Source organism: Sprattus sprattus, assembly GCF_963457725.1.
Source record: "Sprattus sprattus genome assembly, chromosome: 7".
Lineage (NCBI taxonomy): Eukaryota > Metazoa > Chordata > Actinopteri > Clupeiformes > Clupeidae > Sprattus > Sprattus sprattus.
This window is the reverse complement of record NC_137926.1, coordinates 22,962,410-22,980,430: the sequence shown is the minus strand read 5'-3', so window position 1 is coordinate 22,980,430 and position 18,021 is coordinate 22,962,410. Positions and strand designations below refer to the sequence as shown.

The 18,021-nt window shown below is 43.2% G+C and overlaps 1 protein-coding gene across 2 annotated transcripts; it reads left to right on the top strand.

Moving 5' to 3' along the window:
- Nucleotides 1-318: 318 nt before the first annotated feature.
- cpt1ab (carnitine palmitoyltransferase 1Ab (liver)) lies at nt 319-14,781 on the top strand (the record flags this gene model as incomplete). Of its 2 annotated transcripts, none has more annotated exons than XM_080841474.1 (18): nt 319-459; nt 617-759; nt 2,409-2,580; nt 2,897-2,998; nt 3,345-3,482; nt 3,586-3,663; nt 5,571-5,678; nt 6,839-6,923; nt 9,259-9,454; nt 9,785-9,973; nt 10,233-10,338; nt 10,674-10,790; nt 11,110-11,274; nt 12,448-12,579; nt 12,848-13,000; nt 13,163-13,276; nt 13,643-13,735; nt 14,475-14,781. In XM_080841474.1, the coding sequence occupies 18 exons, from the start codon at nt 319-321 to the stop codon at nt 14,559-14,561; spliced, it is 2,319 nt and encodes a 772-aa protein (XP_080697600.1). In that variant the 3' UTR covers nt 14,562-14,781. The 2 variants fall into 2 exon arrangements, with proteins under 2 accessions (XP_080697600.1, XP_080697601.1); XM_080841475.1 differs by lacking the exon at nt 6,839-6,923 and adding an exon at nt 6,187-6,274.
- Between the last annotated feature and the right edge of the window lie 3,240 nt (nt 14,782-18,021).

Below are 18,021 nucleotides of genomic sequence, written 5' to 3'. Positions count from 1 at the left end.
CGACAATCCAAAGGGGACTGTGTGTCAAAGTTTAAAGTTGACCATTGAAAGTTCATTATGCATTCTGGGTATGCTCAGACTTGTTGTACAACCTAACAATCACAATTCTATGCATAATTCAATCCATAAAGTTCTTCTTCAAAGCAAGTAGTAAGTCTGTGCACAGTGTGCATAGAGTCACAGGTGAATTTATGTTCCAGTTCACAGAACTAAATACAGTGCTTTTGTATTTATATGACATGAACTGATGGAGCAGATTAGAGCTGAATGGTGCTGCTCTTGTTTTTGTGCCCCAGACAGTGAGCACCAGCAGCCACCATGGCAGAAGCACACCAGGCAGTGGCCTTCCAGTTTACTGTGACCCCTGATGGCATTGACCTACAGCTGTGCCATGAGGCCCTGCGACAGATCTACCTCTCCGGCCTGCACTCGTGGAAGAAGAGGTTCATCAGGTTCAAGGTGAGGTGCTCTACAACTGCACATATTACGAACCTCCAATTAATTTATTGTTGTTGTTGTTTTTTTAACAATTTTCTAAAGAGCCGCTCTGAATTTATGTCAACCCTCCGAGCTATTCAATATCACCTGTGGCATGTCTGTTTCGCCTCCAACCCAGAATGGGATCATGACTGGAGTGTACCCCGGGAGCCCGCCTGGGCTGATGGTGGTGTTGGTGGGGTACATGTCCTCCACCAAATACGCTCAGCTGGATCCAACGCTGGGCCTCTTCACCAAGCTGGGGGCTCACTTGCCCGTCAGGTAAAACCATTGTGATCCTCTGTGTTGATGTAGAGGGGTCTGTGTGAATAAACCACGTGAAGAGACTGTCTTTGCCAACCTTGTGATGAGTAATGCCAATTAATCACATTGAAATGGAGAGGACAGGGCCAAGTCATTCGGATGTGATACTGATGGCAGTAGGTCAACTTTTTGAAGTTGTTTGAATAGCGTCGAATAGCAAGAGATCTATATGTTACACTTTCCTCTGATGTTCTTCTGCTAACACAACCAAAAAATTGTGTGCAGTGCTAATGTTCAAAGTTCAACAAAGAAAATATTACTCAGTCAATAATGCGTTTGTTTGCCCTACACCGTAAGCTGTTTTGCCATCTGACCTTACAGTGTATGTTCCATACGTTTCATATCAGTGATTGCAGGCAAAAGACTAATGTTTGCCTTTATTTGCACCTGATGTTCCCTGCAAGCACTGTTATCTGGTGCCATATCAAGTTTAGTAGTCTGGTATCAATAAGCCGCTGTTTCTGAAGGTACACAGTATTATTCATGGTGAGATAATTTGGTTTGCTTAGTGTTTGAAATGGTATTTGGTTTGCTTAGTGTTTGAAATGGCCTTTGCTGTGTACAAAGCATGTTTCTAACTCTGATTTGGTTTTATTTTTAGAACTAGGTGAAAGGTTACCATGCGGTTACCCAGAAAGAGGTGCTGATGTGTAATGCTTCTGTGTTACTTGGTTGCAGTGAGGGATAGTGAGATTGATAGCTCTCTGTTGACAAGAAGCATTATAATATGCAGATTTGAAAGTCTATGGTTATTCTTTTAACCTATGAATGTACAGTTTTTAGTTCATGATTGTCTACAAATAATATTTTGATGTCCTTATTGTTTTATGGGATGGGACAAAGGTGTAGTGTTCAAAGGAATCAATATATCTAGGGACTACATTTTCTGTAACTTCCTGGTGAAGCTGTATTGAAATGATGAGTCAAAGTACAAACAGGTCCTGGCACGAGATCACTTACTGGAAGTGCTTCACTTTGATCACATATTAACATCTGGCGGAAGTGTTCCTCACAGATTTCTTTCCACTATTTCTTAATCACATCACTATGGGGTAGTGGGTTCTGGTGGGTAAGGGTACAGTTCTCAGAATTACAACATCTAGTACATAAGAATGAAAGTAGTTTGCTCTCTAGAGACACGTGTGCAGCTGAAGCAAAAAGAGCAATGTCACATTTGTGTGCTGTGTGTGTGTGTGTGTGTGTGTGTGTGTGTGTGTGTGTGTGTGTGTGTGTGTGTGTGTGTGTGTGTGTGTGTGTGTGTGTGTGTGTGTGTGTGTGTGTGTGTGTGTGTGTGTTTGTGTTAGGCATATGAGTGAGAGGGCTGTACATGAACTCTCTTTCAACCAGAAATTATGCAATGCTACCTGACACGATTAGCTTTTGACAATTTTTCTGTTTGCTATGATGTGGCATGCCATGATAATGTCACTGTGCAAGATAATGAAACCCAAAGGAGTCTCTTTTTTCCCACTCTATTTGGTCATTGTCATTATTAATATATATTTTTATATGAATACACAATTATCATATATTTGAATATAAACCAATATTGTTTTTAGCAGTTTGTTTATTGTCAGTATTGCTGAGTGTTTTCTCCCTTTCTGCAGTAAGTACATGTCAGACGACAGCCAGTATGTGGTCGGGGGCGTACTGGTTGGCACGGGTCTGTGGGTGTCCGTCATCTTCGTCATGAGGAACGTGCTGAAGAGCCTTCTCTCCTGGCATGGCTGGATGTACAACCCCCACGGCCGTATGTCCATAAAATCCAGCATCTGGATGGTCAGTACAAGACCACTGAGGGCCAGTCTCAGTTCTCAGACAATGTCTTGGTTGACGACACTTACATATCATTGTGATTGACATGTGTCCCTGCCTGACAGTCAGGCAATATATCTTTCTTTTTGCTTTTGGCGGCTATAGATAGGACACATACGTATGGTTGATAACTAAAACCGAGTGCTTAGCACAACACCACTGCTGTTTAAAGTGCTGATGTCCAAACTCAGCACAGCAAGCACAGCGCACATGGGTACACAACAGCTTTTTTTGGGCTCTCTGTGCTCACGCAGTCCGTTTGATCTGTCATCATCTGCAGGTCCTGGTCAGGCTGTTCTCTGGGAGAAAGCCCATGCTGTACAGTTTCCAGAGTGCACTGCCCCGGCTGCCCGTCCCCGCCGTGGAAGACACAATGTCACGGGTAAGAGGGACTCATCTCGCTCTCTCTCCCTCTCTTTCTCTCTCTCTCTCTCTTTCTCCACAATTCTTCAAACCGTGCTCAGGAAGCCATGGTGCTTATAATAAACACTCTGTAGGTGGTTGAGAAGGAGAAGCTGATGGCCACAGACAAGCACCTTTTTTGTTTTTGAGCATGGAGAGTGACATGATACAGACAGAGGGCCAGTGTGAATGAATAAGGCCTCTTGATGTTGGGTGACAAAGAGGAATTTTAAAGCAGTGGGATGAAGAAAAGTAAGAAACACCACCTGCCATGCCCCTGAACTGTGCTGAGTATTTAGACAACCCCCTTTGTGTGTCCTCCACAGTACCTCGAGTCAGTGCGGCCGCTCATGGACGACGAGAAGTACGAAAGGATGGAAGGTCTGGCCAAGGAATTTGAGAAGAACCTCGGCCCCAGGCTTCAGTGGTACCTCAAACTTAAGTCCTGGTGGGCCTCAAATTACGTACGTCACTTAGCTTTTGTTTTATTTCAAGGTTGAAACTTTTGATTTGAATAAGATTTTTTGATTATTTATTTAGTTTATTTCACTTGCTGTTATATTGTAGGTGAGTGACTGGTGGGAGGAGTACATTTATCTCAGAGGCAGAGGACCCATAATGGTCAACAGCAACTACTACGCCATGGTAAGTGCCAATACTCTCATAGTATGAGTCTCTACTATGCCATACTGTCATACATATGAGTCTTTACTATGCCATACTGTCATACATATGAGTCTCTACTACGCCATACTGTCATACATATGAGTCTCTACTATGCCATGGTAAGTGCCCATACTGTCATACATATGAGTCTCTACTATGCCATACTGTCATACATATGAGTCTCTACTATACCATGCTATTCACATTTACCCTTCAGCCTTAAGTGAAACTAGTTAGTTGCTCGGTTTATTTGTGGCTTCTGATGAACACAGTCATGATAAAGTTCCTCTAAAGAATGATAACATGACTGAGAGAATAAAGAGAGACAACAAGTTAAAGCAAAAACATGTCAGCTGAACCAGAATTAGATGTCTGTGGTGCACTGATGACTCTCTGGTGTAATCCTGTAGCTTGGATGATATTTGTCTAATTGAGTCTAATGCAAAATGGGATTAACTACTTTGCTGCTATGACCTAAGTGTCAATTCCCAAATCAGTTTGAATCGCATTAAGACAGTCTTAGCAGTTTGCACTACACAACCCTATTTGCTGATGTTGGTTGGTTGGTCAGCTACAGTTAAGTTATTGGACTCATTATTGGCTGTCGTATTTTGGTGGTTAGAGTGTAAAATACAGGAGCCGTTTGTTCAACTGGTATTAAAGATCTGGGACCGTATTCAAAAAGCATCTTAAGACTAAATGTTACTCCAAACTTGTTGATTTTGACTAAGAGTAATTCACAAAGTCCCTTAGTGCTTAAAGTAGGACCTAAGTCGGCAGGAACTAAGAAGCAGACGAGAGGACTCCTAACTCACTAAGGCCAACTCCCACACGAACAATAAAAGCTTCAGTTGGCTTCATTCCATGTTACAATGTTTTGGAGTTCAGAAGCAGAACTAGAAATGCTGCATAGCAGTGTGTAAGCCAGGTGACCACAGCCCAAAGTGTGAGAAAGAGCTTTGACAGTTCATGACATCAAGTGCCCCAGGGTAGAAACCCTCCTATGGAAAGTGGCAGTTTCTATCAGTCCACGTTACAATGTATTTGAATGCAGCTGCAGAATTACCGAAAAGATACTGTCTCAAACACAAGGAATAATAATAGAGCTGGTAAGGGATGCAATATGTTACAAACCAACTAAAACAACCCACTCAATGCTGAAACGGAATTGAATGGAACGTCTTTGTACAAATCGCTAGCTCCTGTTAACACAAACTCATCGTCATACAGATGCATTTAAAAAACTGTGCTTAGATACTTTTGCAATAGGCTATTAAGTGCATGCCTACTTACCCACACATACTGTACTTGTCAATCATCAACCAATCATGGAGGTCATTGCAGCAAGCTAGTGCATGAGACTTGGCCTCAGTCATAGCAGTGGAGTTTCTATTAGCTTATGAATTCTCAATTTTCCTTTGTTAAAGTTGGTGTCAGCAGCTTGGTGAATAGGATTTAGGAGAAAACTTCTTGTTAAAAACTTTTAGTGCTAAAATAAAATGCTTTGTGAATACGGGCCCTGAGCCTTGAGATGTGTTGTTTTGGGACCATGGTTACCCTGTGTGTGTTTGTGTGTGTGTGTGTGTGTGTGTGTGTGTGTGTGTGTGTGTGTGTGTGTGTGTGTGTGTGTGTGTGTGTGTGTGTGTGTGTGTGTTTGTGTTATAGTATGTTACCCTGGATTCCTTGAAGCAACACTTCCCCCATCTGTCTCATAGTTTTTCCAGAACTGTGCAAAACACTCAAGAACCATAGATGTGGCTCAGCAAAATCAGTTTCTCTTTTGCGTTCCCTTTCCAATTAGCACTGTTATTGTACTTTGACATCTGCACATTCCAGGCCCTTTTCATCTCACATCTTATCTCTCCCCCATCCCTCTCTGCACCCAGGACTTCCTGTACGTCTTCCCCACCCACCTTCAGGCTGCCCGCGCAGGTAACGCCATCCACGCCATCATGCTGTACAGGAGGAAACTGGACCGGGCCCAAATTAAACCGGTAGGTCCTCCTTTCACCACTCCTAATCAGTACAAGATCAGGTGCAAGATCTTTAGAGGAAGTAAGATGCTGATGACTAATCCAAGTCATTTGAATGGACTCGAAGCAAACAACGTTGCCATGGTTGTAACATTGCTTCAAGAAAGACAGATGTCACTCGTGAGAATGTTATAATTTACTAATTTCGGCTATATCTTTTTACTTTCTGTACCTTTCTTTAAGACGCACTGCTGTGAGAAACTGAGAGTGTTCCCTCCACAGTACTTGAGGAACTGAAACCCTCCTATAAAAAGCACATACAGTATATCCCCCCCACCCTCTGTTTGTTCTCTTTCTATTTTAATTTTCTGCCTCTTCCTTTTTACTGTTTTAATCTCTGTCTGTCTTTCACACATGTCTCTCTCTGCTTGATGCTGATGTGACCAGTGGCATATAAATGTTTGTTTGTTTGTTCCCTCCCCCCCCGTCTCTCGGATGCTGCTCTGTGGCTCGCTGGGCTGCCCTGCAGATATACTTGCTGGAGAACCGAGTGCCGCTTTGCTCGGCCCAGTGGGAGCGGATGTTTAACACGTCTCGCGTCCCCGGCCAGGAGTCAGGTAAGAGAAGGATCAAGCAAGCCAGTCAGCAGCGGATCCATCCCCCGGATCCACCATCCTCAAACCAACCCCACCCCACCACCGTTCATCAAACTCCACTCTGACCCCAGTCCAGGCCACTAGCACAACAAAAGCAAAGAAAAGTCTTTGAATTCTGTTTTTGTAGTTAGTGGTTTAAGATTTGATCTGTAGGTAAGGGCATATTTGTAGGGGAGTCCATGTTTAGATACCAGCCTTGTGCTGATGCTTTCCCATTGGTGGAGTTGTGCTGGTGGTATGAATGGACAGGGTGGATGTTTGTCCATGCTCGAATCCCAACATGCTCCTTCACTCTGAAGATCCGCCAAATCACTCCCTGTTCTTCTTTTCCCGTCCTTCTGTGTTTTTGTCCATTCACTGCCCATTTTTCTCATTTGCAGCAGAAAGTCCCCCTTCCTCCCTCCTCCTTCTCTCCTCTGGTGTCTCAGCAGGTCGTCCCTGCCTCAGCAGGCCCAGCCTCAGCTCTCTCCACTCCCTGTTTGTTTCCTGCTCATGTTCTTACCCCGTCGTTCTTGCTTTTTCCAGCTTATGCTTCTAAACACTATCCCCATGTGCTCGTCCCAGTACGAGCGAATGTTCAACACCAGTCGCACCCCGGGGGTCGACACAGGTAGAGTCTCCAGAGCCACCTCCCCCCTGCCCCGCATCTTCCACAAACCCTAATTCAGACTGATCGCCTGGCCCTGAAACAACAAGCCACTGCATGCACAACATACACCTCACCGCAATGGAGCCTGCGTTTGCAGCTGATTTTTGTCGCACTGATTGAATTGGACTGATTAATTGGATGTGGTTTGGAAGTCAGGACCTGTATTCACAAAGCATTGTAAGGCTAAAATTGCCAATTTAGGAGAAACTCCTTAACATAATGGATGTGTCAGTCCTCTTGACTAAGAGTAATTCACAAAGCCCCTTACCGCAAAAAGTTGCACCTAAGTCTGGGAGAACTAAGAAGTAATGTAGAGGACTGCTAACTCACTAAGGCCAACTCCCACACAAACAGAAAATGTCAGTTTCTATCATTCCATGTTACAATGTTTTGGAATTCAGAAGCAGAACCAGACATGCCGCATAGCACTGTGTAAGTCAGATGACCTCCGTGAGTGATAGAAAGAGCATAGATTATGGTTTATGACCATCAAGAGCCCCTGGGCACGAATGCCTTCTGTGTGCACAGCATGCACAACAAGAAGCAACTCACTGTCCAATCACCCTGTGAACCACAGAGCTGCGTTTGTGAGCGTTTCACTGGGGTTTTCAAGCAGGCACCTTCCTTTATCAGTGTTTCATTGAATTAGGTCAGAACTCCCCTCAACAAGATTTCACATATGTTGAGGTTAATCCATGTCCCCAACTAGTCTGTAACTGCCTCAGCCACAACCACTGGCATGGTTTTTCAGCAGCCTCAGACAGCCTCGAAAACCAAAATCCAACAGAAGAGTTGTGGTTGTTTTAGCTATAAAGCCTCTAAACCCTAGCTTTTCTGATCTTGTGTGTGCTTGCCAACCTTGCTCCCTCGCTTCCGCTACCTGTTCCACATACTTTGGCTTCTTCCTTTCAAAGACATGCTCAATCAATTGGACTCATTAACTCACTAAAGTAAACAATGTGCTCACATTCAGAATGCAACACCATGTCTAGTCTCATAGCAGTACTGTTTGTACGTGCCTCTATTTAATAATTTCCACAGATGAATATTCAGATAACCACAGTACAAGCTGTGCTACAGTGGGCTATACAACGTTTATTATCCACACTTTTATATGTAAAAATGCTATTCCACTGCGCTGCAGTGGCGGTCATAATTACTGTAAAAGATACCATATCAATCACGATGGAATAATTGCTTGTAAGGAAGGTAATAACATCAACCAACCAAAACAACCCAGTCAGTTCTGAAATTGAATTCAATGTTATGTTTGATTGTACATTCAAACTAGCTCCTGTTTACACAAACACGTCATCATAAAGATGTATTTTTAAAACAGTTCAAAGAAACTCATTTTGTAGGTAGCAAATTCCATTATTATTATTATTTGTGTAGCCTGTTACCTATTTATTTATTTATCAGCTATTAAACGCATGCCTACTTATATAAATAGGAGAAACCTTTTAGTTACAAACTTTTAGTGCGACTTACAAGTAATCTTAGCGATAAGATCAAATGCTTTGTGCATACGGGCCCAGATGTCAGTGTAAATGGTAAGCATGGTGTATGTGGCAAGGGGAGGATCTGGACATATTTTGTAGCTCATCCTGGTCCTGTGTCCAAAATCAGTCAACAATTGAGATTGTGGACACCACAACACATATGCAAGTCTCCAAGGTATCCCAGGTGTGAAATAGACGTATCAGGGCCGGCTCTGAGGGCAAAGTGTGCCAGTTTGATGCATGTGATCTCTCAGTATCTAACTAACGATTTTTGGGAACCACTGAGGAATCTTTCCCTGTTTTGGTGTGGATCTGAATGAACAACCATCAGAGCTTCCTTCATGGAGTCATCCACTCATCTCTCTTCTTCCATTTCCTTATTCTCCCCCTTCCATCCCTGCTTCATTATCTGCATCAGTCAGTTAGAATTAATTAGCTTAACAAGTAGTTTATCAGCCTCATCCAAAAATGGCCTCTGTGGTGTCTCAGCAAGACTGAACTTAGTCTCCTACAGTGACCTCAGCAGTTGTGTAACGCCTAACCCAATCCAGCTGTTTAGTAGTTCGGCTTCAGGTTCAGACTTGAAGCTGAATTTTTCACTGGGCCGTTTGTGGATGAGACTGAGCTAAATTATGTTCTGCCTTCTGCTCTTTAAGACTCAGTAGATATGTGTTGTGCCTGTTGCAAACGTTCCAGTTAGTCTTTTTCATACTGTACATGAGAAATATAAATGCTTTCCACTCATCCCTATTCCTCTCCCTCCCACTCTGCCCTCCTGACCACTGTGTGATCAGACACCATCCAGCACGAGGCGGAGAGCAAGCACATCACCGTCTTCCACAGGGGTCGTTACTTCAAGGTGTACGTCTTCTACGACGGCCGCCTGCTCCTGCCCAGGGAGATCGAGCAGCAGATGGAGCGCATCCTTGCCGACAAGTCTGATCCCCATCCCGGCGAGCATACACTGGCCGCGCTTACCGCCGGAGAGAGGTAGGGACGCCTCAGACACAGACACTGAGCCAGGAAACATCAACAGCAATTCTGCCTCATTTTAATGATCAATTACTGAGAGAGAAACTTTATTTTATACTGCCTCTTCATTTGAAGTCACCTTCTCTTACACAAGGGCTGAATATGTTGGTGTTACACATAATAGTCATAATCCTTCCTTAAGACAGCTATTTTGAGAAATATATTTAATGAAAACAAATTGTTATTTCTTAGAAGTTCATTATTTATCCATGTGATGTGGCGTCTCATGTGCTCCCTCTCCCTCCTGCCCCCCCCCGACCCCCCCCCCCCCCCCACGCATGTCCCCAGAGTGCCCTGGGCAAACGCACGCACAGAATACTTCAGCCGTGGGAAGAACAAGCAGTCGCTGGATGCCATAGAGAAGGCTGCTTTCGTTGTGACTCTGGATGACACAGAGCAGCGCTACGACACCGAAAACCCTGTAGAGTCCCTGGACAGCTATGCCAAGTCCCTGCTTCACGGAAAGTGCTACGACAGGTGAGTCCATATGGATCTATAGTAGGCTGTTGCATATATTAAAAAGTGTATGTGACTGTCAAATTCTTATTTCATTGGTAAATAATCAACTGTGTTTTTTGTTTAGTTTTCTGCTAAAGTAGCTGGACAGTAGCCAATATAAACATCTATATCTGAAGTATCTGTAAAAGCCAGTCTGTCCTTAACTTCATTCTGTGCCACAATAAAAGGATGGTCAGATAAGTCTAGAGGATTTACTTTGTTGTGTTTCTCCATCCAGGTGGTTTGATAAGTCCTTCAACCTCATCGTGTTCAAAAATGGAACCATGGGTCTGAATGCGGAGCACGCGTGGGCCGACGCCCCCATCGTTGGCCATCTCTGGGAGGTAGGGTATGAGAGGAACAGGAGGGCACAATCACGTTCACCCCACTCGGTTACACATACAACAATTACAGAGGCTTTAGATGTTCTACAAAAACAAAGGATATTTCATAGTGTTAGACAAACAGCCCGCTTACTGTGGTGACTAAGGCAAAATAGTGAAAAGTGCCACTTTAAGCTGAAATCACATTTAAAAGTCACTGAATTGCACTGTATTGTGACGTGTATAGATACTTCTTTTAATTTAAGTTTAGATATGAGTTTGTGTATATGACTTATATAAGAATATTGTCTAAGCGCTTAGAGTTGTATATTGATAAAATAACTGCTGTGTTGCAGCATGTGTTGTCCATGGACCCTGTAAATCTGGGCTACGCAGAAGATGGCCACTGCAAGGGCAAAATGCACCCCAACCTGCCTGGGCCACAAAGGCTGCAGTGGGACATCCCAGAAGAGGTGAGGCACTGTGGGCTAGCATCTGTCAATGTTTCCAGACTACACATTTCAATATGATTGAATAATACAGCTACCTATGCATTTAACGCAGCCAGATTAAGAAAAATTAATTTAACTGCTAAACCCATTTTATTAAGTCAGTACATTGTCTACAAGTTAGAGTACAGGGCACATGCACATTACACCCGTACGTGTGCTCCCTGGTTTTGGAGATAGAGAGTTGTTAGCATTTTGGTCTACCAGTTAATCCGCAGGAGCACTGCCACTGGGCTAGTTGATGTCCCTATACTCATGCCATGCTTCGCTGGCGTCCCCACAGTGCCAAAACGTCATCAACAGCTCTCTGAATGTAGCCACGGCCCTGGCTGACGACGTGGACTGCCACATCATCCCCTTCAGTGACTTTGGCAAGGGCCTCATCAAGAAGTGCCGCATCAGCCCCGATGCCTTCATTCAGATCACCCTTCAGCTCGCACACTTCAGGGTGAGAGGCATGCACCCATTCACAAGTACATACATACATACATACATACATACATACATACATACATACATACATACATACATACATACATACATACATACATACATACATACATATATACATACATACATACATACATACTGTACATGCTAAGGTATATACGTACGTACATATGTATGTCACTAAGGAATGAGTGTAAATATCTTTATTCATATAACACAACACGACAAATGAAGGCAGATTTTGTTTCCATTGTACACTTGTTTTCTGGTACCAGACCTTACGCAACAAGCATTTCTTTGTGAGCTTGTCAATACTTTGTCATTTTGTAATAGCTCTTTGTCTCACACTCACACACCTAAAATGTTGGTCATGTTGCACAATTTAAGGAGAAAAAGACACACACCCAAACCAACCCACTCTCAACAAACTTCCTTGGATTCTCACTGTGAGCTGTCTGCATGTTCAGCTCAGATAAGCAGCTATGAGGCAAACTCAGGGTGTAGGGTGTGTCCTCTGACGTGTCAAGGGTGCAGCCATAGTTCAACACCAGGCACTGGGAGCACATGTCTCTCTCCACATCCATGAGTTAGCATCCGGTGGCTTTTGTTAAAGAGATTTATGTAAATGGGAACATTTCACTGAGGGAAAAACAGAAACGTTTCTAGACTCAGAGCAAAAAAACAACTGGCCATGTGTGCCATATTGATAACGACAACTGCGCTAGACTGCCCCCCCCCCCCCCTTATTCCCAGCTGTCCATCTTATCACATGAGCCATTCACTCGTTCTGTTTCGTCTACCAGATATTATTAGTAGAAATGCAACGTGGGCCCACGGTTCAATATGTATCATGTTCTTTGGGCCACGGTAATAATACGGTTTCGGTATCTTTATTTTTTTTTTTTTATAAATATTAAAAAATTATATTTACCATTTTCAAGTTGAGATCATTTTGTTTTTAGTTTTCCCTCTCTTGTCCAGCTCCTTTTTGCACACAAATGCAGGTGTACATTTTTATCAAAGCTTGTTGTTAGTAGGCTCTACCAGTTGACCTACAGGAACACGACGTACAGATTTAATTCAGAATTCACAAGAGTGCATATGTCCAAGTGTTCCATTGAGGGTGATCTGTCTTTAAATGTGCTGTTGTATCACTGACATGCCTCTTCAGGACAAGGGGAAGTTCTGCCTGACGTACGAGGCCTCCATGACTCGCCTGTTCCGTGAGGGACGCACAGAGACCGTGCGCTCCTGTACACTGGAATCATGTGCCTTCGTACGCGCCATGATGAGAGATGAAACGGTATACTTCCCCAGAAGGCACACACACCCACACGCACACACGCACACACACACACACACACACACACACACACACACACACACACACACACACACACACACACACACACACACACACACACACACACACACACACACACACACACACCCTCATTTGTCTCAGTTTCACCCCACTGTATAAATGCCCCCTCACACCCAGACACACAAACCTCATCTATATAGATTGATTCCTGCCGCCCCTGTTTGTTTATATGTGTCCCTCTGTCCAGAGAGAAGAGAGGCTGAAGCTGCTGAAGGATGCTGCAGAGAAGCATCAGAGCATGTACCGCCTGGCAATGACAGGCAAGGGCATTGACCGCCACCTCTTCTGTCTCTACCTGGTGTCCAAGTACCTGGGAGAGGAGTCGCCTTTCCTTAAGGAGGTTTGTGTGGCTGGATCTGACTTTCCTGAAAAACTTAGCTTAAACCAAAAGTTTTCAAAGCAAGGCTTTGATAGTCTCTCTCTCTCTCTCTCTCTCTCTCTCTCTCTGTCTCTCTCTGTCTCTCACTCCTCTCCTCCGCTCTGTGTGTGTGGGTGCGTGCAGGTACTGTCTCAGCCCTGGCGGCTGTCCACCAGTCAGACTCCCGTACAGCAGGTGGCACTGTTTGACCTGAAGAACCACCCTGAGTATGTGAGCAGCGGAGGAGGCTTTGGCCCGGTGAGTCCCACCAAAGAAGTTTAATCGGAGGGGCTCCTATGCTTAAATATCTTTGATTCCACTCGTGATCAACACTCATGGCATGTTACAAGGACTGAGAGGATGTGTGCATGAATATGATAGAAACACATAACTGCACATTACTGCATTTGCCCCTCATGTTTGTTTGCTCAATACAGCACGAGACAATTGTATTGATTTAGCACTATATAAATATGATTGAATTGAATTACCTAGGCTCTCTCTCTACTGCTAATTACTGACAGCTTGTTTACATTTTTTTTTTTTTTTAATAGAGAGGTGTTGGGCCTAAGGGCCCCTCTCAGACAGGCAGCTGATGACTGTCTGCTCCTCTTGTCATTGTAGGTGGCTGATGATGGTTATGGAGTGTCCTATATCATTGTTGGGGAAGATTTGATTAACTTCCACATATCGAGCAAAAGATCAAGCCCAGAGACAGTGAGTACACATGTTACATTAGTTCCATGACTTGTGTTTGAGGACAGACCTAGTAATGACACGAAGAAGCTCCAGGTTGTATCTAATATGTTTTAGGAAGTGCTTTATAGAAATGAATAAGAAAAATAAGTTTTCAACCTTTTTGGGACAAGGGCACATCAAAGGCCAAACCATAACGTCAAGTAACCTATTTAATAATTACAAATAATGAAATTATCGTAATAATTGTAAAAGTCGTAGACAAGTGACCACTTATTTGTGTGTAAGAAACTGTAACACTAATATCACAGTCACTTGGTTGAGTAAGTAAATGACCAGTATACGTTGAAATGTCTCATATCTAGTCAATCTTCGTTTATGATATGTGCCATGATTTGACATATATGATATAATGGCCATTTTGTGTTAAAGTGTTCCCTGATTTGATCTAAATAACACAAAAAAAGGGGGAGCTATATAGTCATATACAGAAGTTGGTATACAGTGACACAGCATTTGGCGTGAGTGTGCACATGTATTTAAGTGTGCTGCCTGATGGTGTTTCATTAAAACTAGCAAAAGCTCAAAAGCAAAGCAAAAGCTTTTACAGACAAACATCACAGTGGACACTAAAGGCAGCACAATAATTGACAAACAATAAACCTTTGATAATAAGTTTACAATTTCTTTCAGATGTCCTAAAAAATATCTGTTTTCTTTTCTTTTCTGCTCCCTCTTTTTTTTCTCTTTCTGTTCTCAGGATTCTCATCGCTTTGGAACTAAAATCAAACAGGCTATGCGTGACATGTTGGAACTCTTTCAGCTTGATAAGAAAAATATCAAATGATCTCTCTCTTTCTTTTGAAACAAAGGAGGACACTTAAAAAAATAGGTACAGAGAGAGATGGAATCTTTTCTCGAACCTGTACGGATACACTGTTGGATTTAATTTATACAATTCAAATAATTATGAAAGGTAACTAGGAGGAAAAAAAGTGAAGCATTTCTTCATTACGAATGTTTGATGTTTGCCTTTTGGTCTGTTTTTATTCAAAAGGGTTGTATAAGGGTTGGGACTGAAGGGCCAGTGGGGAGGGGGGGGGGGGGGGGGGGGGGGGGTTGGGGGATGGGGGAGGGCCGTGAGGGAGCTGCGGCCATCTTGGAGAGCTCTTGCCCGAGCCTTACCAGTGTGTGTAAGAGCCTTACTGTCACCCCGCTGCTTTGTTGTAGGACTGACCAGTCAGCTGTCTCCTCTCTTTTAGCTGCCATGCTCTTCAGCGACACAAATAGTTACTGTATGTTGATTAACCTGTAGCTGTGACTCAGCACTTCTACGTGCCTCACTAAGGACAGTAGTGGTGGGTATAGTCGCCAGCTGTGAAGGAGGGGGTATAGGGGCGGGGGGGGGGGACTCATGGTGCACCTGTTTCCATGCCTGATTTAGCACCTGTTGAATGAGAGCATAATGCACTGGCATTGACAAGGGTGTGAGTGTATGTGTGTGTGTGCATGTGTGTGTGTGTGTGTGTGTGTGTGTGTGTGTGTGTGTGTGTGTGTGTGTGTGTGTGTGTGTGTGTGTGTGTGTGTGTGTGTGTGGAGGGAGGGGGTGGTGTGGTAACGCAGGACTCTGTGGTAGCAATATTTACTAGCAGTACTTTCAGCTCAGTCTCTTCATCTCAGCTGACCTTTGCACTTTTGATTGGCTTCTCTGTCCTCCGTTAATGGCCAGTTAGTTCCAAATGGCATTACTGCTGCCACAGGTATGTGTAGTGCTCATATGCCCTATATCCGAATGTTCAAAGGGAGACTGTTCTTTACTGAACAACATAGTAGACCACTGCATTAGTTAGCATTTCTGTGGTAGAAATCACTCCACAATAGTTTAGATGTTTGGGGAAGGTGGGTGGGTGGGTTGGTAGTGTTGACGTTGATTTCCTCAACAGAAAATGAAGACTGTATTTGTGGGTGAGTCTGAGAATGCTCTGGAATCAATGTCTGTCAGTGTGATATGAAGAGAATGAGAGAATGCTCTTTCATATTCAAGAACAAATGAAGCTTGGTGTAATAGGAATTCAATCATTTTTATCTGTATATGATGTTCCGCAGCGGGAGAACAGTGTGCTATTTATTCATGTGTTTTAGTCTTTAGTTCTTTCTACATGACAATGGTATGTTGGGGATTCTGTTTTGTTTGTTTTGGAGGGGAGAGGGCATTGATGGTTGTCACTGCTGTAACTTATATTACTTATGTTAGATTAAATAATAAGAGAAAGCAGTCAAGTGTACAGTTATGAAATGGTCAACACACCATCAACATGTTTCCTTTTGAGGTATTCGAGATGGAAAATAGTTGTATTTTTCACCATAGGTTTCTATGTACATTTTTGCATGGTTTTGATGAAGAATGACGCTCACTGTATTAACATGTGCGATGAGTTGAGCAGCGGAGAAGCCAAAAGAGATTGGTTTTAAAATAAAATTTAAATAACCAAGCGGAGGGCTGAGTTGTCTTTTTGTGGTTTTGCAAGAGAGGTGTCTCTTCATTATTCCATCTAAGAACAGTGTATCTGAAAGTTGTAGCATCAAAGTTTATAATATGAGCAATCCGGGACACATTTACTTGTGAAAAATTATCTGAAAATGATAACAGAAAGCAGACACGAGACAAGCCCTTTTCATTTTTCTTTTGACTTTGAGAGTTATAGGTTTTAGTTTTAGACTTGATTGATCTTTCAGTTTTACACACTCCTTACTTTACACACAAGTAGATAAGTATAACTCCCATTTGCACATATTGTACTCACCCATTACATGAATTTGGATGAATTTTTAAGATCTTTCAGATGTGTCCACTAGAGGGACTGTATGAGTGGTAACCATGAGAGAGAGAGAGCTATGCGACCAAAGTTATTCAGACCACTTCTAGTAATATCATTGATGGCCAAACTGAAGAGTGATGAGTGAAATATGCTCTGTGACCCTTAAAACTGGTACCAATGAAGAGACCATGTGTCTGTTTGAAATCTCTCTCTGCGTGTGTTAACACTGCATGTCCAGCAGAGGGAGGTAAAAGCCTGGAAGATGGTGCAGACTTTGACTAAAGATGTTCTTATAAAAATAACCAGCTTAAGGTGTTCTTAGAAACAGGACAGTTTGTCTACCAGTTCAGAACATAGACTTGGGGTCTGTTCTATTCCTGAATATTCTCAGATTTTCATCACACATGCTCTTCTAACGCATGTTGCTACCTTGCAGGACATTCAAACTGATGATAGTTTTCACTGAATGAGATTTCTGCTTGGAAATGAACTCCTATGCAGCCCTGGCATGTACTGCAGACCTTTAGGAATGTACACAGACTTGAATTCCCACCTATTTGAACTACGTTATGTGAATGAGTATGACAGAAGTGCAAAATGAAGGTGCTTATAGCATGTTAATGTTAATAGCATGACGGAGAAGAGGGCTCGATGTAGCATGATTGAGTTTGTTCCTGCTGATTCTAAGGAAGTTGTAAACAAGAACTCTGTTAAATGTACAGAGTAACACTGTGAGGTATGTCCATCACATTAGAGAAAATCAAACTAACACTGTTCTTTACATTCACCTCTTGCAGACATTTGTAATTGTCAGGGCTGAGTGTGATGTGAGTGGAGAGCATTACATTTGGTTTGAGGCATGGCTGGATGATTTTGTGAGAATTTCCCTCACATCTCTTCCAACCATCCTCCCGGACTCACCTTCCAACACCAGGTGGTGGCAATTCCGCCTGCCTGCTTAAAAATAGCCCTGCTGTAGGAGGCCAGGGAGGGCCCGCGGGTGAGCAGGCGGGTGGGTGTGTTGGGCAGAGGAAGACGTTTAAAGCCCTCGTGGGGTGACACATTTCTCAGCAAGGAGACACAGGAAGTCATTACAGGCGACAGAACCACCTTGATACACACACACACACCTCTGTGAATTCCTATACACATACATTCTTACATACATACACACACACACACCCTCTTCCCAAGTCGGGCTTCACCACAATAGTTGACCCATGGTAGTCTGCACTTCCCCTGCCAGGCTTACATTTCAAGGCCACATTCCTGGCATCCATGAGCCCTTCAACAACTCTATGCTCTTTAGACCTTTACTTAAACACGCCTGAACACCAGACGTCTGTTAAACACGAGCCCTCTTAAGATGAAAAATAGCAACCTCTTTAGTATTAAGTAAGACACAACAAGATACTGATTTTCATTCCCTGCCCCCTAACACAAACCAATACAGGGCAAACACCTCGTAAACTGAGGCTAACAAATGCA